We start from the raw sequence: 26,716 nt of genomic DNA on the forward strand, positions 1-26,716 counted from the left end.
GAATTTCTGCACTTTACTTTTTCAAACTCCTTGCAAATCAATACAAGGAGAGCACTGAGACAATGATAATGGCTTGATGGCTCTACCAGGAAAAGTAAATGTGTAAGAAAGATAAGAACTAGGATAATGACAATCAGTTATGGATTAATTATTTCACTGACAGGCTATTTTTAGTACACCTACCATATAAATATATTCAGCTAGTAAAAAATATACTTCTCAGAACAAATTGTAAGACAACAAAAAGCAAGATTGATCGCACAAGTGATGGATATTTAACCAAAATTACAAAATTAGGTCCTGTGAAAACCCAGCCAAAACTTTTAGTGCTGTCTACTTCATGATTGTAGGCAGTAAATTAAATGCATTTCAAGCAAATGAGTCCTGTGTTGAATAAATGAAGATTTGATTTAAATATTAAGCTAAATAATCTTTTTATTATTTATTTTAAATGCAAAAAAAAAACAGGCCCTCCTCCCTCAGATGTCTCCCATAGCACAAATTCATCTGCCACAGACATCAGTTACACAATTCCCTCCCTCCTACCCAATCTCCAGTCTACACTTGATGTGCACAATCACATCTGTAATCTCCAGAGCTTCCTAAGAGAAGAGCTCATTTTCCCCTGTGCGAGCTGTCAACACTGAAAAAAGAGCAACAGCCAACAATAGTTATTCGTTGAGCTCTGCATCTCCCAGCTCAGTTCAGACAACTCCATGGCACAGAGCCACAACCTGAGGCACTATAAATCCCAGCCTCATCAACTTCAAGAAACATTTTCCAGAAGCACTGGAAAGGATCAAGGAAAAAAGTTGCAATCTCTTGACAGTCTCATCCCAGGATACTCATCTACATTTTTTTACAAGTTTTACAAATCCTGCACATGAAGGTCTGTTCACACAACTGAAATCTCACAGACTGCACAAGCAAGGACAGAAGAAAGATTGATTCAAAGTTATCCTCAGTGTACAGGGCAATGGTTGTTTTGGGGATTTTTTAATACATTTTACCCAAATTCTAGTCTCAATACCAACTACCCAGAAAAAAAAGGGACTGAGGAATATTCAAGCACAATTCCCTCAAATTTAAGGAAAACTATCTGTCCCATATGAAATATCAATACAATAAAAGTGAATTTGGAGAAAAAGAACAGAGTGGATTTTCAATACCAGACTATGAGATTAAGGGATGGGACCTTCCACTCACCTACTGAGAGGATGTTTGCAGAGAGGAAATGGCAGCAGTTTCCCTCATGGAGAATGGATTCTTCTCTTTGTGTCAAATCCCCTGCTAGAGATTTTGGAGAAGTCAGAGCCATCTCAAGCTTTCAGAGCAGCCTAGCAACAGTTCTTGCTCCAAGTCAAACAAAGCACTTCAGTGCAGGTATCTGCAGAAAGTTTCAGTCAAGAAATGAAAGTATCCGAGAAAAAGCAACAATTTCAGGATGTTGTTGCTTTGCTTGCTTTGGAAGTGCCAGTGAGTGCCTTCTCTGGAATTCCACATTCAGGAGACTGTCCTGGTTTAATTCTTTTGCCACGTATTCCACTCATTGAACAACAGGATTTGCAGCATCAGTGTGGAGAAAGAACCGCGGAGCTCAGTCTTGACAGGATGGATGTGAGGGCCCTTCCCAGGAGCACAGGAGTTACAAACATTCCGTGGATCTTCTTGCATGTGGATAACCTGGAGAAGACAATTTTTAAACAGTGGAAGTTACTTTAACTGTGAGATATTTACCACAGGAACATACTTAGGTGATGTGCAATGCACTGACCTCAGCAGACAGAAGGCACCAACTCTTCCTTCCCTCACCCCAGGATTTTCCACAGACAAAGTTCCATTTTTGCCAGCAGCAACTTCTCCAGAAGCCAAAGTACTCATGCTGGGGTTAATTAATTTATACACAGACACACAGAGATGTAGTATGTACATACACATTTAGCTCAGTCATTGTGCACAACAAGAGCACGTACTGGGTGCATTCCCAAAGGGCTCTGCCTGATGATGGCTCCCTCATCCACTTCCATCTCCAACCCTTGAAGCTCTTTGCTCCTCTTACCTGTTGTCAGCTGTCTCCATCCTGTATCTCTGGCATTGTCTGGCATTTCCTTTCCCTTTCCTTACCCATCTTCTACAGAAGACTCACCTTCCCAAAGATTTCAGTGGATGCCTTCCTCAGAGGAAGAGGGTGAAAGAAGGCTCCCTCCAAAACAGCAATCACAGCAGACAGAAACCTGGGATCCTACCTGGTGCTGGTAACTGTTTGAATCTCTGGGAGTCTCCTTCAGTTTGTAATTACAAGTTGAGCTCTGAAACATTGCCCTAACATGTTTTGTTGTGAAAGCACAGATCCAGTTTGACATTATTTTAAAGAGAGAGGGCAATGAAGCTCACTATTAATTACAGTGATTAGAAATAGAGGAGGGGGTTTGAGACATTTGTAGCAAAAAATGAGGAAGAGAATGCCCTGCTAGAGCATCTGCCTGTTCGAAGCTGTACCTCTCTCCTTGTCTTTGGTCCCTCATTCAGCTTCTTTGGGAAGTCACTTTCTCCCTGCCATTATCTTTTCACCAAGCCCCACCTTCTCCATTCTCATGCTGTTAAAAACTCCTCTGTTCAGAGGGAGCATCACAGTGAAGTAACACCCTTATGTGGAGCCAAATGCATGGCAACTTCATCTGAGGGACAGCAGTGCTTGGCAGTAATTATCCTGTAAAAATCAGCATCATTACAATCATTTGTTTCCACGTTTAAATGGGAAATATCTCACAGGGCATCCTGTGGCTCTGCAATTGTTATGGACATCTCAGAGAGTGACATTCATTTGGCAAAGAATATCTCTATTACAGAGCACAGCTAGAGGAATCAGAACCCAAATTATGAACTTAGGGCAGATTCAAAAGCTGACTGGATTGAGAGGGGATGAAGATAATAGATTATCAAAGATACATCCTGTGTCCCCCATATATTCATTCTTGTACATGCTGTCACCTGTCCCTGTAATTGTCTCCCTTCATTATTCCCTGGCATATACATAATTAGGTAAAAGAATACAGAGCTAGCATTCTGCTTTAGACTGAGCAAAATCAATTCATAAACTTCCACGTATTCATTCAATACATTTCATGTATTCATTTAATACATTTCATGTATTCATTTTGTGCATCCAAAAATAAATGTTTTTTTTTCCTTTAGGTTAATCCTTGAATCGATATCAAAAATACACTTATATATAAAAAGCTGACTTGTTTTATTTAGAATGGAACCTAAAGTAGATGTTAGATGGTATGTCAGGATTTAAATCAACTTGTCCAGTGAAAAAGCCAAAACTGCACCCAGCAGCATTTCTGGAGCTGCTCAGTTGCATGCTCTGGGCAGGTACTGCAGATGACAAGCACTGCCTCAGTTATCATCTGCTTTGGTCATCTGGGCAACTCCTGACCACAATTTTATAGCCACAAAGTGCCATGTCTGGTACCTGTGCACTGAGTGTTTAACCCTGGGATCAATCCAGGCTCACAGGACAGACGGGACTGTTCTAACACCAAGACAAGATCAGCCCATTTCCTTTGGGAAAGCTGAACTGGTGGGTAGTTACTTTGCTGACTCTCTCACCTCTTTGCTTCAGGGCTTATTTGAAAGGCCATTTCCTTTGGAGGAAGTTCAATCAGTGTGACTAATTAGACACCAAAGAACATGACCATGAGGATGAGGAAGACTGAATGGGCACGGGTGCTCCTGCTGGTGCCAGAGCAGCATCATTCCACTGAAAGCAGCTGAGCTTTACATTGATGTGGCTCATTAAATATTGTATTGTCTCGAGTTACGTCAAATTCATGTTCTTTATGCTTTGTTATGATCTGAAAGTGAAGCTACTTTGCGGCAGCTGATTTCTGAATGTCTTCACTTTTCATGCAAAAGATGTTCTTCCTGCACTCAGTCCCACCTTTTACAGTTTCCTACAAGTCCCCAGAGTTCCTCCCCTCTCTCTCTTCAGCATACCTGATAAAAAATAAAAAGCCAAGCCCCTCTTCCCAAACCTATCCCCACAAATCCTATGCAGCCAGTGGAAAAGTACACAATGAATCCCTAAAAATACAGATTGGTATCTCAGAACAACATTCAGGGGCCAGATTTCCTATTAAAGTAAGTGAAAGAAGCTCAGTTGGCTTTCCTGGAAAATTTGTTGTGAAGGTTGGATGATGAAAAATATCAGTTGCACTGTCTGGAAATGCCTCACCTCTGTTACAGTAGGAACCATGGTGGCTCTGAGAACAGCAGTGCTCACTGGCAGAGCACATCAAACAGCAAAAAAAAGCAACTCTATCTGTCCAGACCACATGAACAAGATTTAAACTGTCTGCTCAGGCTAAGAGCCCTACCTAAGATTATTGTGTGAGGTTCTGTACTCTCTTGGAAAAAAGGACTTAAAACCCTAGAGGCAGGATCTGTATCACTTACAGACAATAAAAGCTGTGTACACCATTAACAATTCTCTAGCCATTTTTATATCACTGTAGTATTTAAAGCTTAACCCCACAAGACCTGCTTTTGTTCAGGGAGGTTTTGTGTGGCATCCACAGAGCTCAGACAAGCTCTGATATCCTCCCAGGACAGATACACTGATACCATGGATGAAACACACAAAAACCAAGCCATCACTTAAACCTGAATAGTTTGATCAGGAAGCAGATCAATGGATAAAAGATCAAAGCGCCATCAAATGGGAGGGAAAAAAATAATACTTTAAAGAATTTAAATGTGAGAGCTGGGATTTGCTTTTAAGCTGCAGTGTGGTTGCCTCTGACACGCTGCTCATTTGAAGGAATGCAGCTCCATTCAGCAGGAATTGCACGGAGATAACCTGCACGCCCAGGCACGCCAGAGCACAGCCAGGGCTGCTCCCGAGGAGAGGAGGCTGCTCCAGCCCCGTGGAACGAGGGCTGAGCCCACACCTTAGGGTGTGATCCCGCATTCTTCTTCCCAAGGGACCGGGCACACTCACAGCACCCGTGTGCTGCTGAGTCCCGTGCCAAAGGGCTCGGTTAAAAAGGAGAAAGTGCAGAAAAGGCACAAGGGGACATCAGGATTCCTTTCTGGCAGGCTGCTGTGTTCACCTTCACCCAGAACATCCCACTTAAAAGAGCACTTAACATTTGTCAGCTTTTCCTCACCCGCCCCTTACAGCCTGAGCTGGAGCCCTGCATTTTTGTTGAATGATGTAACTGAAAATTCCTTATGCAAGTAAGCAGGCTTATTATTAAATCCAAATTATTTATTTCAGTTTTGTATGAGCCATGTCATACGACTTTAGCATTCACTTTATGAAACAAAATGTGAAACTTGTAACAATTTTTCTCTGTAGGGATAGACTTGTTTGTAATCCCCTGCCCTATTTATCCTGAATTGCCAAAACCCCTCTTGGTTTCATCATCATTCCTTGTCACCAGCCAGTTCCCAGACCTGTCTGAAGTGACAATGGAAACACAGCAGCCTCTTGCTTCTGAAGAAAATTTGCATTTTGTATTAGCAAGGGAGAACGGGCAATTTCTATTAGGAGGCAAAAGGAACTAATTAAGCAAAGTTCTAAATCTCATCCAATAGCTTGGCTCAAAAGAACTTTGAAAATGAAAGTTTCATACTCCAGACCACAAAAAACAAAAAGCCTCACAGAAGAAATGAGGGAGGAAGATCTCCTTGTTAGGAGACAGACGGAAAATTAGAACTGCTGGAAAAGGTTCTGCTGCACTTGGGAATTTGTGAGTCATGCTGAGGAAAGATGACTGTGGGCTCCAATGCCATTTGTAATCAGATCTATAATTCCAATAATGTTCATGCTGTCAATTGTGCTGGCAAGCTTGGTCACTCTCCACAAGTCTGATTTTTGAAAAAGTTTTTTCTTCAATTTCATGTAAATGAGAAGGAATTTCTTTTAAGAATAATGTCTTTAATCAAACTGCTTTAATTCTGTACAGCAGCTTATTGCTGCACTGAAGAATCTCTTGGATATTAAGGATTAATTTATGTTGGGGGAGTTAGAGAAAAGGTGGCAACTTGCCACCTTTCACAAGTCAAACATCAGCTTTCTCCTGAGGATGCCTGGTAGGGCCAAACACAAGAGCCCAAGCACAGGCAGACAGACACTAAGAGAATATTGCAAACAAGAAAAACATGCTTGTGCTTGGCAACTTCAAGAGGACACTGCAGTTTTAATTTTTTTTTTTGCCAAACCAATTTCTTAAATTATGAATCTCCTTCTCTATTAGCAGGAATGGGTCTGGGAACCACTCAATCCATCCTCATTTTGTCAAACACTGGGCAGTGACGTGCACACATGGGAATTACAAGGCAGCAAGTCTTTAGGGCCTGATCCAATAAATATCAAAGTACAGCTCTGCTTTGCTCTCCACCTTATCGTGGACTTTAGTACTTGGTTAGTCAATAAATAACATTACTTCAATAACCTCATCTCAGTCTAAACTCACAGGAGGGGAAGAAGTGGGATAGGTCACTTTACACTGTAGGAGACAAAAACCTGTTAAGTTGTTTAAATAGAAAATATTTCATGTAGTCCTTGCAGCAATTCTACCAAATAATGCCATTATAACTCATCCCAAAGTTGTGTTTTTGAGGTTCTTCTCTGCAGGCTAGAGAACTTCTTCCAGGCACCTCAATTGCAGCTGCCATTGTTTCCCCAGGCTCCATTCCTTAGTTGTTTTTTATTGTTGTTGTTTTTTTGGTGTTTGGGCTTATTATTATTATTATTAAATAAAGCACAGATTACACGTTTTCAGTTAAGGGCAGAGAAAACTTCCAGAGAATATGTTCCAGCATCTAAGGGCAGTAGGAAATCTGGACTAACAAGCTGTAGGGGTGGTGAGGAGGGGTTATGTTGAAGGGGAGAAGAGGCAGGGAGAAGATTCTTTTAAGTCATCTTATAGTAACTAATCCTGCAAGGAAAGGTGAGAGGAGACATCCTCTGAACACCAGACTGAACACAAAAAGTGCTGTTGTAAATTTCTACCTAACAGCCCCTGGCAAACACCTCAGGGAATGGAAACTACAGAGTTTGTGCAGCACTTTCAATCCCTCCCAGGAATGCTAGCATGGAAAGATCCCTCACCTTCCCACCTGATCTCCCTTGTCATGTCTGAGGCAATCCAGAGCTTCTTGACAACTAAGATGTCAGAAGATCCTACAAGAGCCATTCGCTAATTAAATGGAAACAAGTGAGGCTGTGATGAACAATAAAAAATGTGGGCCAAGATCAGAACCAGGTACACTAAAATGAGTCTCTCAAGTTTCATGCTGTATTTGTGATGCAAATGGATCTGAAATCCTCACTCAGGTTATGCTTGTCTTGATGTCTGCACCCAGCATTTCTCTCAGGACTGCACAGTCTCATGTGCCAGATAGCAAAGAGCAGGAAGGAAGCTGAGGACTTTGTCTCAGCATGTGTGAAGGTTTGTCACAGCCTGCAGTGTGCAGGTACCTATCCAATGACTCTGTGCTGAGGGGAACTGCTCCACCCCCACAAAATGAAGGCAGATTAAACAATGAATCAAAAGGTTGGAAATTCCCTACAGATTTAGGGTCTGTGCCCTAAGCAGTGATGTGGAGACCAGAATTTCAGTGGCTTGCAGCAAAAACTGGGCTGAGGAGTTGCACACAGTGGCCATGGATAGTTCTCCTCAGAACAGGGCTTGGCTCATGCCATGCAGGGCTTTCCTTCTCTGCCAGCTGAGCCTGGATGCATGGCCAGTACCTACTGCTCGTGCCACAGCTGCCACCAGGAATTGTCACAAGGGATGGACACCATCCCTTTGCCATCATCCAGCGAGGCCAGAGGGAACAGTGGAAGCAGAGGTGAACTCACAAATGAGGTCAAGACAGTGGAAGAGAAAGATTCAGGCATAATGCTGGAGAATCTATTTCAAGATTAAGATCAGATCAATTTAAGCTTATCATGGGAAGAAGTGGGTCATTTTAAAGATAACTAATGCAGAACTGAGATATCTGGGTGCATGAAAATTGTATTGCAGTAAATTCAAATAATCCTTAGTAACTGCAAGACTATCTTTGCTGAAAAATCTCTTCAGCCTCGTCCTGCAACCCACTCAAATTCATTTATACAGTAATTTTCTCATCTCTGAACAAATTAACAAGAACAAATTCCAGTGATATTCACAAGTATTTTGTCCCCTTTGAGCTATATCTAGGAACTGAGGGCTCTGTACCATTTATTTCAAAACCAAAGTGAGATTGTGTTGTTTTGAAACTATGAGTACAGGACTTGCACATCATATATTTTATTGTTCTGTTATTCCTGCAGGACCATTCACTAAGATACTCTCAGCCACTTTGAGTTAAGTATGGAGTAGCTTTTAATTCAGAAAAATTACAGAAATGGTGAATGAAAATAAAAGCCTCTTCAGACAATGTAGAAGGAGCTTGGCTACAAACTGGAATGTTATCATTCTTTTTTGCAAAGCCAGAATAAACTTGTTCTTTGGCTGAGAATAATCAAAATACACTGCATTATAGGAGCTCATCTTGCCAACAGAGTCATTAAATATAAGATTCAGTGAGCCCTGAGTGTTTCCAGATTCAGTTATACAGGTTTATATTATAAAAAGAAGCAGTTCTGGTGAAATATTGCTTATTGAATAAAAAAGCCTACAGTTGATATTTGTCTGTTATGACAAATATTTCTGTATCTGGCCATGGCCTGTGCTCTCTGTAATAAACCCTTGGTGCCCAAAGCAGAGAGCCTGTGACAAGCAGTGCTCCTGCTGAAGGGCTCAGAGCCAAGTTAACATTTCTCCCTGTCCCCACAGCAGTCCTGAGGCCACCAGAACACAGTGACTCTGACACCACTCAGCCTTGCCCACATTCAGATAACTCAGTGTCCTCGGCACTCACTGACCTCCCCTCACTTGCACTGAACAGTTTCTCACACTAATCTCACTGGGCAAAAAGGAATTCTCCCTAGCACAGTTTTTGCACCCTCAGTAAGGACAGAAAAAGCTCTCCCAGTAGACAAAACTTTCACCACATTCTTTGAAACAATAAGTTAACTTTGAGATCCATTCTGGACATGGCATCAATTTCTTACCTCAAACCAACCACAGTCAGCAGTGACTCTTATTCTACCTTTGTTTTATTTTATAACAGACATCCTACCTCTACCATCAAACACAACATGATTCTAGAAATTATCACCCTGAGGATTCAGGGTATATTTAAGACCTACATCTGAACCCTGAAGCCTGAGGCATTTGGAGCATACACAGCCCCAGCAATCTAGCCATCCTTATTATTTGCCACATCTCTGCAATCATTACCCACATTTTTATGCCAGGAAAGAACTGAAAATTATTTCAACATAGCCCAAAATAATGAGGGTTTTTTTTTAATTTAAAAATTTTCAAAAATAAAAACCCGCATACCTTTCCAAAGTGCTGTGCATGTCTTTCCTCCCAAGTTAAGACTTGGCTGTTCAGTCCCAGAATCAGCCACATTCTGTTGCTAAACTGGTATTTTATTTAAATACCTGAAGTTTATTTTACATCCAACCTCTCTTATCCAAGTCAGTTTTCATTTTGGCTCCATACACCTGGGAAAGCTCAAGGCTCAGGTTATCAGTTCAGAATGAATGCAGCAGCCTTTCATTTTAAAAAAGCAGTTGTCCAGTTAGAAAAATCTAAACTTGAATCACAAATGCAGTTTGCTTCATCCCTACAAGCTCAGAGAATCTAAAAATTTAGGACTAACAGAATTCCAAGGTTCCTGAACATTTTCATGAACAAGAGAAAGCATGATAAAATAAAACAAGCATTAGACATGATGCTCTTTCTATTTTCCCTCTTCCTTCAAAAAGAGGAGCAAAAGTAGCAGCAAATTCTGTTCCAGCTATAAGGCTGTGCACGGTGCTTGGATAGCGTATTCTAAACTTTGTTTCTAACACCCAAGAGCGAACAAAAGTGTTAAAATGACACCACAATGATGGCTGCAAGAGAAAGTAGCAAAGCAAACGCCGCTCACACACACACCTTTGTCTCTCCCGGCCGGGCAGTGCAGACGGGCTGTCCCGGCTCCTGTGCGTCCAACCTTCATACCCGGGACAAACCCGGGAGGAGAGAGCGAGGGAGGGACCGGAGCAGTCTGGAGAGAAATCCCGCCCCGCTTTCACATGTTGAGGGCTCCGAGCTCCCTGATCACAAAGCAGCTTCACAGCCCCTGTTCAAACAGTTCAGCTCCAGGGTAACAAGTTCAAAGTGGGAGGAGGCAAAGGGAATCGGAGGGTGGTAACAATGCCGAGCAGACGTTTCGCTCCTTTGGCATCCGCAGAACCTGTTCTTCAGGTTGGAAACTGAAACATCTGCCCGGTGCCCTGCTTGAAAGCTGCGCTCCGAACCTCGCGTCTCCTAACAGGTCTGCAGAGGCAAAAATCAGATTTTGTGATGCACAGACAAGTAGCCTGTGGGAGGAAAAGTTAATCATTGCTGAGCACCGAGGGTTTTTTACATTTTGGACTTCCTTGTGGTAACGTCAGCGAAGCAGCTCGTTCCCCTGTCAGATCTGTTAGAAGGAAAAGCAGAGAAGCATGGCATGGAAATCAAGCAAAACTCCCAAAAACTTAATCAAAAACACAGCAATGACGTTTTAAGAGATAATGTCAGTTTTCTGAAGTCATCAGTATCAATCAGAATGTAAAGGAGAAAAATCAGATTTTCCTGGCAGATCATAGTGTAACAGCCAACATTTTATGCATGTGTGTGTTTATATCTATGTATGAACATATATATGAAAGCATATCACAAAATGGGAAGGTTACTTGGCATGCTGCACCTCCTCAGTTCAAAACACATTGACAGGACCCTCACCCTTCAAAATGTCACAAAACAACTTCTAGAATACAATAAAATCCACATAATAAGTCAAAACGGGCATATACACAGAACTTACACACTTCAAATGTTTTAACACTTGTTGGCAGAGTCCAACCTTCAGCTTTATAAATGGTTTCCAATGTAATAATTAAGTGGTCATTAGTCAGGATTTCAGCTTTGCAAAAAAAACCTTATTGAGCTCTTCTTTGGTTTCTTGACCCATAAAATAAGAAAATCACATTTACCCACTTCAGCAAAAGGGCAATAAATATGTTTGGTATTTTTCTTAACAATTGACCTGTTGGACGTCTGAGATACACACAGCTCTGCCTTTAAACAAAAATCAAACTGTGAGAGATTGGATTGGAATCCTGAACAAAATGACCCAAGGATTGGTCAATCTGTTTTAATTTTATATATTTAAAAAATTCTTTAATTTAAGGCGGCAGCTTCGAGTTTCTTATTTAATAGATTTAAGTGTGAAAATGTCCCATTCCAGACCCCACATCCCGTGGGATATTTCCTTATGCAGGTGCGTCCCCTACTGTTGAACGGCAAAAAATGTACCAATTTTTTTCCCCTAATTCCATGGATTTTACAGAGGGAACAATCCGCGATTCCATTGATGCGACACACCCTAACAAATAAAAACTGAGCAGCGCCTGGAGCAGGGAGGGAGGGATTAAGAATGTTTTGCTTATCTGTAAGATTCATCACAGCTTTACTTATCACGTACAACTTCTGGTGCAGTTTAATTAGAACTTTGATGCCACGATCTGTGCACTAATAGGCTGCTGAAAGGATTACAAATATCCGGTTTCTTTGTGGTTATGTTTGGCCACAGGGAGTCTTTCTTTGCTTCTCAGTAAAAGAAAGAAAAAAACCCACCAAGCTCCTGCTCTCCCAAATTTTTCCAATAAGTTCCTGCCATATCAATCTGTAAATTCTTCAGGAAAACACCTACTTTGATTTCAGTTAAATAGTTTTGTCAAATAAATTAATTAAATGTGGAACTGCTTAACTGTCCTTTCACTTTAGTGTGCTGCAAAACTGAATTTATAACAAAGCGACATTAAAATCTGCTAGGAAAAAAAAAAGAGAAAAAAAGGTATTTTGGCAAAAATGAATGTACCAGACCTCAGAGTGTAAATATATATAAATACACACACACATAGAGGTTTATCTGCCTGGTACCAGGATTTTGGAGAAGGATGCACGGACATGTTGATGTGTTTGTAGCTTTGCCGTGTGGAAGTTGTGTTTGTTGTTTTTGGCAGAAAACAAAGGGCAGCTTGTTCAGTTTCCCCATAGAAACAGCTCGTCTTTGAAGGGATGCACGGAGGCTTTGCAGCTGTTAAAAAAGCAGTGGTAGGACACTGAACACACCTTCCTTCTGAATTATCCCAAATTTTTTAAAAGCAGGAATAGATGACACCATGAAAAGCATCCCTGCTTTAAGCCTAAAACTGCAGATAGTGGATGGTACCATATTTAATCCAAAAAAAAAAAAAAAAAAAAAAAAGCTGCGGAAGGGCTGGACAATTTGTAGAAGGCTGTGGAGTGCACCTGCCTGGGGAGCGGTGATTCGGTGGGTTCCGTGTGAACTGCATTCTGAAACATTCGAAACTTCACTTTTACCGGTCTTAGCACTCAGCTGTGACCGCGGCGCTCCTTCCCATTCCTTTTCCCTGCCCTTTCCCCGCCCCTTCCCGCCCCTTTTTCCGCCCTTCACTGTCCATTTCCTCGCCCCTTTTCCCATCCCTCCCACCCCTTCCCGCCCCTTTTTCCGCCCCACCCCTCACAGCCCTTCCCTCCCCTTGCGCTCTTCCCGCCCCTTTTCCTGCCCCTTCACGCCCCTTTTCCCGCCCCTTTTCCCTCCCTTCCCTCCCGTTCCCTCCCCTCACGGCGCTTTTTCCACTCTATCCGCCCCTTTTCCCACCCTTTTCCCATTTTCCCCACCCTTTTCCCACTCGTCCCGCCCCTTTTCCCTCCCTTTTCCCCCCCTCAGGGTAGGGGAGGCGTTTCCCGCCTCTTTTCCCGCCCCTCGGTGACGGGATATCCCTGCGCGGCCGGCGGGTGCTCCGCCGCTGCTGGGACCGCGGTGCCGCTTGAGGCCCCGTGTCCCTCCGCCCGCCATGGCGGCGGCGGCGGGCCCGGCGCGGCTGGTGCGCTGCGGGCAGAAGGACGAGCTGTACCGGGCCGGGCTGCGCAGCGGGGCTGGCACGGCGCTGAGGGGGCTGGCGGGTAATGCCTGAGGGGGGTTGGATCCATCCCGAGCCCTCCCGGGTGAGGCCGGCACAGCGGCTGTGGATGGGGGTCGGAGGGGACCGGGAGGAATTCCCCGTGAGGGCTCTGCCCAGCACGGATCTGGTGCAGTTACACCCCCGTCCCGCAGGTGCCCGGCTGTGGCTGGCGTGGAGGAGGGAGGTGGAGCTGCTCTCCGATGTGGCTTATTTCGTGCTCACCACGCTGTCAGGTAACCTTCTCTGTCATTTATAATTTTTTATTATTTCTGCCAGCATCTGAAAGCTGAGGGGTCAGTGCTGGTCATCACCACCTAAGACTGCTCAACAACAGTTCTTTCCAGCCTGGGGTTGGTCTGGTTTGGTTTGGATAAATTCCTTCTGGTAAATATGAAGCCACGAAATTGGCGGGGTTGGGTTCAAACACACAGATAGATGTTCTTCTAAAAGCAATTTTTTAAAAGCAGGAATAGCAGGAATAGGAATTTTCTTAAAATCAGGGATACCATGAAAAGTATCCCTTCTTCAAGCCTAAAACTGCAGTTACTGGATGTCACCATGACACTTATCTTAATTCAACAAAAAAATAACTATTTCCAAATTCCAAAGCCTGAACAGCCTGTCCCCACTGCTCAGCACATCCAGAATGACCCTGCAGTTGCCCTCTCACCCTGTTTTCTGTTGCACACGTTGTTTAGGCTATCAGACCCTGGGAGAAGAGTATGTGAACATCATTCAGGTTGACCCGAGCAAGAAGAAGGTGCCTTCCTTCCTTCGTCGGGCCCTCTTCATTTCCCTGCACACCTTGGTACCCTACTGCCTGGAAAAGGCACTGCTGCACCTGCAACACGAGCTGCAGGTGGAGGCTGAGGAATCCAGGAGCCCAGAGAACCCCCCAGCACTTGGCTTTCCCAGCAGGAGCTTCATCCGCAGCTGGGTTCGGAAGCAGGTTGGGCAGCTCAGTGAGCAGCAGAAGAAAAGAACCTCCCAAGTCGTGGATGTCCTCAAACAATGCATCCCCCTGCTGCACCGGCTCCACCTGGCAGTGTTCTACATCCAGGGCACCTTCTATCACCTGTCCAAAAGGGTCACAGGCATCTCATATGTAAGTGGGTTTGGTTCAAGGTGAATGCAGAACTTTGGCCTCTTCTGGGGTGCTGTATGTATATATATGTATGTATAAAAGGGATAAGGAATTTGGTTGTTGTTGCAGAGCAAAAGGGTGATGCTTTTGCTCAACGTTTTGCTTTATGTGAGGGGTGATGAGTCCCTGCAGTCAGGAGGTTACAGGTAATAAACATCACCGTGGTGTCACTGTGCAACTTCAGTCTGTCTGCCACAAACACACTGGAAGTGAGAAGTGACTTGATAAATCCATGGAAATAATTGTTTTGAACAACACACATTCAGGTAGCACTTTTCTATATGAAGATAATTTTGTAGCTTTACAAAAAACCATCAGAAATGTGTACAGACAAAAGAGTTCTCAACAATTCCCAGCATCACTGCAGGAAAGAGGTGTTTGTTTGCTCAGAGATACATAAGAAAACCAAACCAATTAAAACTGCAATTTTTATGGGCAGACAGCAGCCAAGTCCAGCCTGACTGAAGGTGATAACAACTCCTGAGAGACAGCCGGCTGAGAAATCCTAAAATGTCAATATTTTGGACATTACAAGAATCCCAAATCAAGTTTATTGCAGATGGGGAGAGGAGGAACAGTTTCCTAAAACCACAGTAACAAAACATCTCTCTTCTGTGCATTCTCTAGCTGCATTTTGGAGGACTGCAAGGAGAAGATCAGAGTATCAGATCAAGTTACAAGTTTCTTGGAATAATTTCTCTCTTCCACCTTCTGCTGACCATTGGAGTTCAGATGTACAGCTTCAAACAGAAGCAGAGAGCAAGGCAGGAGTGGAGGCTGCACCGCAACCTCACCCACCAGAAGTAAGAAAGAGGTAGTTCTTAATTCCTAGGAAAGAGGTGGGAATGAACAGGGGCAGCACAGGAGTGACACCCCAATTTAGGTTACAGTCTGATGTAAACATTTCATTAATTAGCACAAGTAATTATTTGCTGGTTTGTGCTTGTCTTGGACTCCATGCTTTGGTGTTTTTGCAACCTTCATGGAAAGGGCTGATACTTGAGCACGGGTTTTACCCCAGGATGTGTCACCCAGTATTTCTGCCGAGCAGAGTGAGTGCAATTAACACAATTAACCCTGCTGTGCCTGTGTTAATTAGAAGCAGGAGCAAGGAGGCGGTGGCCGGGCGCCAGTCGCGCTGCACGCTGTGCCTGGAGGAGAGGAGGCACAGCACAGCCACCCCCTGTGGGCACCTCTTCTGCTGGGAGTGCATCACTGCCTGGTGCAGCACCAGGGTGAGTACACAGAGCTCACCAGCACCTCTGGAGCTGTGTAAATACAATGACAATGACAGAGGTGAGGTGAGCACTTTACACTGGGCCAGCTCAGGGGAGCTTGTACAGTTGGGACTGAAAAATTATTTTCTAAAAGTAGCTAAGCAGTTCTATTCAGAATTTTTTAAATACAACTATTCACTATATCCATCTACTCCCTTTTCTTTCTGCAGGCAGAATGTCCACTGTGCAGAGAGAAGTTCCATCCTCAGAAACTGATCTACCTACGGCACTACCAAATGTAAAGGGAACCTCTTCTGTCTCCTCATACTTGGGTTGGTCCAAGAAAGGCTTTATTAAACTGGAAACTGCCTGTGCAAGGTGGTACTACATTCCTGTGTGACAGAATAAAGCTATTTTTGCTTCTATATTCAATATGGAATATATTCTTTCTCTATAGTATTCTTTCTTCTGTATTCAATATGGAATATATTCTTTCTTTCTCTTCTGATGTAGCTCCTGACCACATTAAAAATGGGGTTCTAAAACATGCTTAAATCAAGTGAATGCTCCCTGAAGAGTTGAAAAAGGCACTGCATGGAGATAAAGTGAGGGCAACCATTACTGAAAAGGAGTCATAAATAGTGTTAGATCAAGAGATGTATATAAAGATAGAGAACAAGTAAAGGGGAACACTGTCTTTTAATAAATTTCGGAATTAAAAAGTCACTTAATAAAACTGCAGTTGTATCACATGAAAAAGTTTACATGCAGGTCCATTTATCTCTCATTTTTCCCCCCATAAAAAAAGAAAATCTGTGTTAAAACCCCCATGACTGTCTGTTCTGGCCAGTTTGGGCACGTCCTGTGGGGCTGCATGAAGCCAACTTCAATTATTGAAGAAACCATTACGTATGAAAGAAACTCCAACCAATAACAATTAAAATATATATTTTTATAATTCCAGGTCCTCAAAGGAAATTGTAATAGAGTTTGAACAAAGTTCTGAGTCATCAGAAAGAGCCCAATTTTAGCATCTGCTGGGAGATGGAACAGTGAAACTGGCATTAAAACCCAACACAAACGAGTTGCTTTAGAAGCTAAATGAGTATTTTTGCCCTACTGCAAACCCCATAATTTAGTAATTTCTTATTCCTATCTATACTTGTTTGGTTATAACTCAGTAATACCATGCATTTAGGAAACTGGCTTAAGTTCTGCATCTAATTTAGGTCTACTGAATTTTTCTATGAACACAGCACACGGCCATGAAGCAGAAAACAGCATCACGTGTGCCAGCTTACACTTTCCTCCACAGATGTGCACAGCACTTCAGGGTGATGTTGAGCAGGAGAACTATGTAAAAATATCCAACTCTAGGCCATAACCTCTCCAGTGCAACAGACCTTGAAAGAAATACATTATCCCAAACCCATGGGATTATCCAAAGTTTCTCCCAACTTCTTACAAAAGAGAATTAAACTCAATGCAATTTGGTTAGAATGCCAGTTCCCTTGAGAATCTGATATTTCAGATAAAAATAGCAAGATCCTCATAAAATGAAAATTCAACGGCTTTGTCACCACTCTGTTAATCACTTTTATGAAGAAAAAAGGCATTGTTACAATGGCTCAAAATCTTTCCTTTAGTGAGCAGTAGAATTGGTCAACAGGTTGATTGCTTCTTCCTAGCTAGCAAAGGTCTTCCCCACATCCTCTTTCCCTTTGTATTTCCTCTTGCCATGTGTGAAGGGTATATATCTGTACTTTATCATGTGCTGCAAAGAAAAAACAGCAGTTGTTGAAACAAGAAAGAGCTGCAATATTTAGAAAAAATGGTTTCTAATATACACTGTAAATTACTGAGTCCTCCAGAAAGAGAGTTCTTAGTGAAGGTAATGAAATAGCCAATCCTACAGCAGTTTAAATCTAAACAGGAGTAGGAGAGCAGTTTATAAATCAGATTCTGGGTTACCCAACAAATTGTACACTACAGTGAAGATTACTAATTGGGGAACCATGGGAAACTGAAGAGAGCATAGAGGTACTAATTATTTACTACCCTCTCAACTTTAATTTGCCACTTTGAGTCACAGTACATGCCCAAAATTCTAAATATCTTAAAAAAAACCTAATTTTTTTTCTTAATCTTACAAACCATAAGTAATTTGTTAAAATGTTCTGAATCATTTGCCTAAGTTCTTTCCCTTTCCCTCTTCTACTTCCTCACACCACCTTGTGAGAACTTCCCTTTTCACCCACCAGAGATGGTTCAACACCTCTGCATCCAAAATAGCCACAGGAAGTGGATGAGAACCTGCATAAAACCCTGACACTGCACTCTAAAATCAAAACCTTTTGGAAACAAGAATAAAGTTTTGTAAAACATGCCCCACAATTGATGTTCAAGTATTAGTTACTGAAGTAAAATAAGTGTGTGCAGCACATTTAACCCCTGAGGCTCCACTGGATGGCCAGTTTGAAGCAGTGCTGTAAATCCTGACATCACAAATTCTCTGTTCTAGCCAAAAAATTACCTTGATTTGCCTCTTCATAGTGATACAAAATAGCATAATGAAGTACATCACAAGGATTGGCCAAAACACAGGAACGTTGAAAGCCTCAAAGAATGTACAAGCCATAGCAACCAGGATTCCTTTAGTGGCAGAATGCCTGAAAAATAATAATAACAATTAATGCTTCAAGCCCAGTTACCATTAATGTCATGCAGATATTTGTATTTTTCAAAAACAGAACACAGGCAGATGGATCCACTCACCAGAATTTGAATTCTGGGAGCCTTCTAATGAAAGGCCGGAATTCTTCATTTTGCCTTGTAGGTAAGGAAGGACCATCATCTAAAAATAACAGAAAAGAAACCAAACCACAAACCTCCTCACAGTAGTTTTTTACACTATTCAGACTACAGTTTTTTTAAAAAAACTTTTTATCTTAAATAAAAATAAAAATCACAAAACAAAACCACATCCACACCCAATTTCCTTTGTCATATGTAGATCCCAGTTAAGAGTTGCTGATTTAATCTAAGTTCACATAGATTCCTTAAAATAAACTTAACACAGATTCCTTTAAATAAAATAGGGAATAGGAATGCCAGGCCACTTGAGTAACTACGGGGAGAGCTTAAGTGACATAAACCTCCTTTTAAAACATAGAAAACTAGTACAATATGGAATATATCCAAGTCCCATGAAAAAGGACAAATTTTATAGCAACTCTTGATGTTGAGTTGTATAGATTTTTTTTTCAGGTCTAAAAAATACAATGTAGTGCTAAAACTGCATTATCTTTACACTACAATATCAGACAAAAGGAGCTGGAAATTGGACCAAGTTTCAAATGATGGTAAAAAGGAACTTTTCCCCATACCTGAATCTTCCATTAGAGAGGGGTCTACCTTTGGCGACAGGAAAGCTATGAAGAGGTTGAGGTGGTAGATTCCCAAGGCATATGTCACAATGTACCAACCCTGCACAGGGAGGAACAGACAAGGGTAAAACCCTCCTGAAAATCATTCTCTGATACTGAGTTTTTAACAAGATTAAACAAGCCGGGTTTTGTGCTTCCTTGAGAAGCTTTTCTATGTCCTCGTATTGATGGAAAAGCTTCTGAGCTTGTAAAAATATCAATTCTCAGTGATCAAAACAAGTTTTCGAACATGGCAGGAGAGCAAATCTCTCATGTAGTGACAGATTTAACACAAAACCATGGTCTAGCATCCAGGTTCTCTATGTTCAAGATGTGGATTTCAAAAGTAGTAAAAAGCCTAACACCATCTCTTTTTTTAACCATCTTTGCAGCCCCCAGAGTCTGAAATGTTTCTACTACTATGACCTGTAAAGGGTTCACATTCTGTAATCTTCACTTTTTGGGAATAACAGTTCCCAAGCTCTTAACTGAACTGCAGACTGGCATGGAACAGAAACATCTGATTAGTGGGGAATAGTCTGTCCCTGCCTGCAGGGAGAGAAATGCTGACAAAGCCATTCCTCGTGGTTTTCATGACAGAAAGGAACCCCTGGCTCTGAGCATGTTGTTATACAGCTTTCATATAAAAGCAAAAACTTAATTACAACAGTTTCCAGAGATTTATTTTGTGAATTCAGATGAATATCCTCAGGTGTTCACACATTTTTCTCTCTGTATCAGCAACTTCCACACCCACAGGATGTGTTCTCTCTTCAGACTACACAATTTACCTTCTGCCACATGCACATCTGACTCTAAAGTAACAGCACACTTCAAAAACACTCCTAGAATCCAAATTAGACCAGCAACAATATCTGGAACTACTTCAGCATCAAATGCAGTTGTCTCACCTGCAGTAAATAAACTCTAATCATGTAGATAAAGCTCAGCCCCAGTGTTACAATCCATCGCACTGCAGTGTAGGGGGTGGATTTGTCTAACCAGGACTGGTAGATCTGGAGGAAACAAAGTGCACAGTAAATAATAAACACTGTAAAATACTTGATGCACAATGGATAAAACTTATTTGAGGGTTGTATGGGCCAAAGAAAGCATTTGGGAGGAGTATTTTGGGAAGGAGAGTAATATGAAACACTTGCACTCTTTACTACAAATAAATTACACAGAACTGTACTTACAAGCTTCTATATTTTTACAAAGGAAAAAAGCCCCTAATGCTTGGGGATTTGGTAAAGCAATTCAAATTTTCTGTATTTTATGCAAGTTGCTTCTGTTAAGATGAATTTGAAACTAAATCTGAACTCAGTCCTCATTTCTGACAATAACAACATATTTTCACTGTGCAATGTTACACGTATGGCCATTAAATATTCCAGTAAGCCATTTATTATAGATATTTATCTATATTAAAAGGCTTCAAAAGAAATCTTTTGTATAGATTTCAGCATTTCAACAACCCAGCCAACAAGGAGTGAGTTCAAGAAGCTGCATTGAGATCTGCTTTTAAAGGAGTCAGAAAAATCCTTCACAAAACCAACCTGTCCAAGTCTTGAGAAAAATCTATAGACCACAGAAGGTTTTCCATGCACAGACTCCCCAATGCTGTCCCCTTCTGACATGGTGGCTGTGGAAACAAAACATGGGACAAGGGAACATTGAAATCCAAAATCTAAGCTCAGGGAGGTTTAAAGCACATTCTCTGAGCCAGCATCTACACACAATATTCTTCTGGCTTGTTCTGTTTGAAACAAATAATTCTGAATATTCTTGAAGAGAGGACATTTATGCCAAAATGAATGAAAATTCCTTGTCCAAGAAAGCAAAGAAGAGGGTATTTTACAAAGGCAAGACAGGATCCAGTGCATTTTGGGGAAGGAAATTAAGAAGTCCATAAGGAAATTCAGGACCAGCCCAGTTGGACATTGTCACCTTGCTAAGGGACAGGCTGAGGTACAAGCCCTGAGCAGTGAGGCATGAACTGCAGCACCTCCCTCCTGCCACCTCGGGCTCCAGAGGCAAAGAACAAAACCACAGTTTTTAAAAAGCTGCTTAGGATTTTAAATACTGAGTAACTAGTGAAGAAATAAACTCAGGACTCTGCACACCAGTGGTTTCAGCCTCTGCCAGAGCACCAAACCCAAAGTACTGCCCATGCTGGAATCATTCAATGAGTTTCTCTGTCTCTGGAACACCAAGAGCTGAGCAGTGACAGAAGAGTTTTATACAAGAGCAAAACTCTACAGTCTCAAAGGGCCAAGAGCCTGAACTCAAATAAAAAATTATCCAAGGCGATTATTTTTCAGTCCATGCCTCTGCTACCAATTGAAGAGCTTTATTTTTCTTATCAGTGAGGTTGGAGGTAGAAGCCAAATAAAGTGGATCCTAAGCAGAAATATTTTGCCACATCACCAAGAGCAATCCCTGGCACTACTTCCTGGAATCCTCATCTGTGGGAGGGACTATGAAACTCTGGGATACTGGGAGTACACTCAGCCCTACTCAAGAGGCTCACAGGATAACAAATCTGTATGAAACATTCATAAATTTAAAAAAAATTAAATAATCTTAAATATTGCAATACAGTGACTGCAGAAAATTTAAGATCAAGGACAATCTGAGGAGGCACAAAACCTTAAAGCTATTTTTTCTGTAAACATCTGAAAACTACATCCTGTGGAATAATTAGAAAGTAGAAAAAAAGGAGCCCTGTTACACTTCAAAAGCGAAGGGGACTCATTAGGAGGCTTCAAGAGCTGAGTCCACTTTGATTCAAGCTACAGCTAAAAGAAAAAAATCGAGTAGAAAGTCATACAACATACACACTTTTCCATTACAGGCAAAAAGAAATAATTATTCTTCTCCCCACTCTCTGCAGGACAGAAATTGTTCAGCATTCTCAGCTGAGCATCATTTGGTGCTTTATTTTGTGGTATTTTTTTAATGCCCTGAAGTATAAAGCTGAAACAAAAAATTATTCAACTAATTCAAATCACAGAATAATTTATCAGAGACCAGTGAAAACTCTCATAGTGTCAAAATTAATTCTACAGATACATTCACAGCAAATATGGGCTACAGGCAGACCTTGCAAGACAATCTTGTAAATGTTACCCTGTGCAGAGCAAGTGGAAAATCATGTGTGTGAGGCTACTGAAGGCTTCATGCTGGAGCAGGGATCATGCTTGGTGTAAAATATTGCATGATGTGTGATTATGTATGACTTTTATCATACACACAGTTCTTCCAAAGCAGACCAAGAAATAAATCAGTTCTACTGAAAGAAACCTCTCTGGGCTCAGCTTAGCCACAAGACCCAGACTAGAATTTAAGGAATATTTCTCATCACATTAAAACTGCTGGATGAACACCTGTAATGAACAATTATCAAAGGCAGGAGCCCTTGGCACTGCTCTGAGGGCAGCTCAGAGCTTAGAACACTGGGCTGTGTTGGTTTAAGGGAATGATTAAACCTAGACAGTTGCAATTTCTCTTTCATAATCATGGAACCATAGAATGATTTGGGTTGGGAGGGACCTTAAAGATCATCCCATTCCACCCCTGCCATGGGCAGGGACACCTTCCACTACCCCAGGGAGCTCCAGTGCCCATCCAGCCTGGCCAGGGATCCAGGGGCATCCACAGCTTCTCTGGGCACCTGTGCCAAGGCTCCACCACCCTCTCAGGGAAGAATTCCTTCCCAACATCCCATCTAACCCTGCCCTCCGGAAGGTTTAAGCCACTCCCCCCTGCCCTGTCACTCCGGGCCCTTGTGAAAAGCCTCTCTCCATCTGTCTTGAAGGGGAACATCAGAGTCAGTGCCCAGCACAAGGAGCTGTGCCTGCCCTGCAGCCACTCCGGCACAGCCAGGCACAATCACAGAGCTGAACACAACCAGACAGACAGAGGTGAACACAACCAGACAGACAGACAGAGGTGAACACAACCAGACAGACAGACAGAGGTGAACACAACCAGACAGACAGAGGTGAACACAACCAGACAGACAGACAGAGGTGAACACAACCAGACAGACAGAGGTGAACACAACCAGACAGACAGAGGTGAACACAACCAGACAGACAGACAGAGGTGAACACAACCAGACAGACAGACAGAGGTGAACACAACCAGACAGACAGACAGACAGAGGTGAACACAACCAGACAGACAGACAGACAGAGGTGAACACAACCAGACAGACAGAGGTGAACACAACCAGACAGACAGACAGACAGAGCTGAACACAACCAGACAGACAGACAGAGGTGAACACAACCAGACAGACAGACAGAGGTGAACACAACCAGACAGACAGACAGACAGAGGTGAACACAACCAGACAGACAGACAGACAGAGGTGAACACAACCAGACAGACAGACAGAGGTGAACACAACCAGACAGACAGATGAACACAACCAGACACACACAGACGTGAACACAGCAGAAATTAACACAACCAGGCACACACACAGGTTAAACAATCAGGCACACACGCACAAATTAACACGACCAGGCACACACAGAGGTGAACAGAACCAGGCACACACACAGCAATGGACACAACCAGGCACACACACAGGTGAACACAACCAGACACAGACAGATTAACACAACCAGACACAATCACAGACAGAGCTGAACACAAGCCAGGCACACACACACACACAGATTAACACAATCAACGAGAGAATCGTTTGTACCAGCAGAACTGAGGCTGCTCCTAAAATGAAACTGTATTACAGCATTTTCTCCGCTAGAAAACACCACGTAAGCGAAGGTACAGCCTGAACAATTATGCTTTTCACCGCAATTGTTATGGTAATTTCATTACAAACAGCACTGATCGCCGAGTTCTGAAAGGCAGAACCTCCGGCAGTAAGAATATTCACTTTAAGCCTCACATCATCACAAAGAGGTACAGAATTAGAGCACAACTCTGCTCCTAATACAGATTGTTCTTTAACTTAAAATAGAAATGAAGCAGGTAACTAGCAAAAACACATAACTCATTCAGGTTACCTTATCTCATAGAGGAACTATCTTTGGATAGCAACACGTTAAGGTGATTTATTAAGAACGGGGTGAACGGACAGCCACGGGGAAACATCCCATTGGTAGCTCAGATTGGTTTTTCACACTAAAAAAAGGCAGTGTTTAATTTTATCCATTGCCACAGCAGCCGAGCAGCACCTGCGCTTCTCGCTTGTGCCCGCAAGCGGGGACTTCCCCTTGCCCGGGCACCGCTCAGCCCCGGGCACAATGAACGGGGAGGGGCTGCGCTGCCTTGGCACGGAGCGGGGCCGGCAAAGGGGGAACCGAGCCCCGGGAGGCCGCGGCCGGAGCGCCGAGCCCTCAGCAGCCCCCGCGCTCCCGGAGGGGCCGCTCGCTCCAGGTCCCCGCCCGCCCGCGGGTGTCAGCGCCGCGCCCGGAGGCCCGGAGACGCAGTGCCCGCCCCCGGTCCCACCCCGGTCGGTCCCGGTCGGTCCCGGTACTCACAGGCCACCGGGCCGGTCCTGCCTTCCGCTCCCGCCCCTCCACACACCAATATGGCGGCAGCACCGGGATCCCCTTCCGCTTCCGGGGTTCAGGGGTGGGGCACAGCCCCGGTGCTGCCCCGCTATTGGCCCCGGGGGAAGGGCGGGGCGGCGGCGCCGGGAGGGGCGGCGGGAGCTGTGCGCCCTCCGTGAGGGGACACGGGGAGCGGGCGGGGCCGTACCGGCGGAGAGGCGGGAGGGGTGTGTGTGTGACCTGTGAGGTGGGGCGAGATCGGCGGTACCGGCGCAGACCGAGCGCAGGACAGGACGGGGCGCGCGCCGCTGAACGGACCCGCCCTGCTGCCCTGAGGGGGGCGCCAGGCCCCGCCCCCAAGCTAGCGCAGCCAATGGGAGCGGCTGCTGGCGTGGGCGTGGACGCGCGGCCAATGGCGGGACGGCGGCGGGGCCGAACTGAGGGAGGGGCTGAGGGCGGGGCCGAACTGAGGGAGGGGCTGAGGGCGGGGCCGAACTGAGTACAGCCGAACTCAGCCGAGCCCAAGCCGAGCTCTACCGAGTCGAGCCCGAGCCGAACCGAACTCTACCGAGGTGGGCCGAGTAGAGCCCGAGCCGAGCCGAGCCGAGCCGAGCCGAGCCGAGCCGAGCCGAGCCGAGCCGAGCCGAGCCGAGCCGAGCCGAGCCGAACTCAGCCGAACTCAGCCGAGCTCGAACCGAACTCTACCGAGGTGGGCCGAGTAGAGCCCGAGTCGAACCGAACGGAGCCGAGCGGAGCCCCCTCACGGGATGAGGCGAAAGCTGCTGAAGGATTTAAAGTTTTAACGAGTTCGGTGATTTTCTTAAATGAGAACGTGAACTAAAATCAGTAGGAGAAAACAAGGAATACTCGTTACGTGAAGAAAGAGGTGGCACAAACATCCCTACACGTGCTGAGGTGCGTTTGTTCCCGTGGAACAGAAACACTGACACACGAACCCCAGCCATGATAATTTATTTTCCCTGCATTCGCTGCCCCGAGGCTGTTCCGAGTTTCTGTAGCGCCTTTGGGCACCACTGGGCGTCTCTCCAGCATCTCTTTTGGGGCTGAATCAGTAAATTTTTCAGGCTCCGTGGCTGCAGCATTTAGTACTAAAGTTTATATTCAATACATGCTCAAAAGTGACAAGATGCCAAAAAAAAAATAGTCCCGACACTTCTGAAAAATCTATTGATTTAGTATTTATAGTATGCAAGTATATGAGTATAGTTATTTCATACATATAATAAATAGGTTAGAAATAAATATATTAATCTACCTATGAATAGAAATATAATAATAGTAGAATATAATTATAATATAATATAAATATCTTATGGTGTTATTATAGTATATTAATATAGTATTATAATATATAATATTAATAATATATAGTATTTATAATTAATGATATATAGTGCATATATAGTATATATAGTGTATATATAGTATATATAATATATATAATTAATAATATGTAGTATATCTATTAATATAAAAGAGATAAAGAATATATATAATATGATATTAAATATTATATGTTATATATTATATTTCAAGCTCTAGGGTATCCCAGCATTACTTCTGTGGGTGATAGGATGGATTGAATATTGGCATGAATGTTTAATCTCAGTTTCAGCTGCAGCAGCATCAGGGCCAGATTTTTAGATCAATCCTTGGCAAGTGATAATCTCTTTAGTGAGTGGATGCTGTCAGCTAACAGCACACTGCAGTCTGGGAATCTTCAGAGATTCAGGTCGATTAAATGTCCACTAAACAAACAATAATTACAACTATCAACAGAGGAGATTAATAATAGCAAACAACTTTGATTTATGTCCTTTTTAACAGTAAAACTGGTTTTGCATTCAGTAAAAATGTGAAGTGGTGCAAGACAGAAACTATAACTGAGTAATAAGGAACATGGAGCAGAGTCTCTGAAAGCTGGTCTTAAAAAGAATGAAAATAATTTAAAATAATTAAGTAAAGCCCCCAGTGAGCTGTGGTGGCCTGTGGATTTCATGCATTTTTATGTGCACAGGTTTGAGAATGAAAGGAAACAATGACACGTGAATGAAGTTTGCGGAGGTTAATGAAGGAAAACACTCATTTTTTGCCATCAAAATGTTTCCTCCCCGTGCTCCCTCCTCTCTGGCTGCTGCCTCGCTCCGTGCTGTCCCCGTGGCTGTTTCCCTGCGTGCTTTGGCTGAGTGTGCTTTGTCCTGGTTCCCGAGGAAGCCCTGCTGGCTCACACACCTGTTAGCCAC

The 26,716-nt window shown here is 43.3% G+C and overlaps 3 protein-coding genes across 3 annotated transcripts in view; 1 reads left to right on the forward strand and 2 right to left on the reverse strand.

The window, feature by feature from the left end:
• Window positions 1-10,223, reverse strand: part of PLCH2 (phospholipase C eta 2) — a 76,006-nt gene extending 65,783 nt beyond the window's left edge. Inside the window, exons 1-2 of the mRNA XM_030964007.1 lie at window positions 10,053-10,223; window positions 1,207-1,683 (exon numbers count right to left, since the gene is read on the reverse strand). Of these exons, the coding sequence (XP_030819867.1) occupies window positions 1,207-1,318 (112 nt within the window). The 5' untranslated portion in view covers window positions 1,319-1,683; window positions 10,053-10,223. The remainder of the gene's footprint in view (window positions 1-1,206; window positions 1,684-10,052) is intronic.
• A 2,556-nt stretch (window positions 10,224-12,779) lies between these two features.
• On the forward strand, window positions 12,780-16,253 carry PEX10 (peroxisomal biogenesis factor 10). The gene is made up of 6 exons (XM_030963890.1): window positions 12,780-13,136; window positions 13,288-13,368; window positions 13,834-14,240; window positions 14,907-15,082; window positions 15,379-15,514; window positions 15,727-16,253. The coding sequence occupies exons 1-6, from the start codon at window positions 13,028-13,030 to the stop codon at window positions 15,796-15,798; spliced, it is 981 nt and encodes a 326-aa protein (XP_030819750.1). The 5' UTR covers window positions 12,780-13,027; the 3' UTR covers window positions 15,799-16,253.
• Window positions 16,177-24,726, reverse strand: RER1 (retention in endoplasmic reticulum sorting receptor 1). The gene is made up of 7 exons (XM_030963891.1): window positions 24,441-24,726; window positions 20,481-20,566; window positions 19,833-19,937; window positions 18,883-18,982; window positions 18,272-18,350; window positions 18,030-18,165; window positions 16,177-17,270 (listed from the first exon to the last, which is right to left on the reverse strand). The coding sequence occupies exons 2-7, from the start codon at window positions 20,559-20,561 to the stop codon at window positions 17,181-17,183; spliced, it is 591 nt and encodes a 196-aa protein (XP_030819751.1). The 5' UTR covers window positions 20,562-20,566; window positions 24,441-24,726; the 3' UTR covers window positions 16,177-17,180.
• Between the last annotated feature and the right edge of the window lie 1,990 nt (window positions 24,727-26,716).

The sequence above is a fragment of the Camarhynchus parvulus genome, chromosome 21 (assembly GCF_901933205.1).
Source record: "Camarhynchus parvulus chromosome 21, STF_HiC, whole genome shotgun sequence".
Lineage (NCBI taxonomy): Eukaryota > Metazoa > Chordata > Aves > Passeriformes > Thraupidae > Camarhynchus > Camarhynchus parvulus.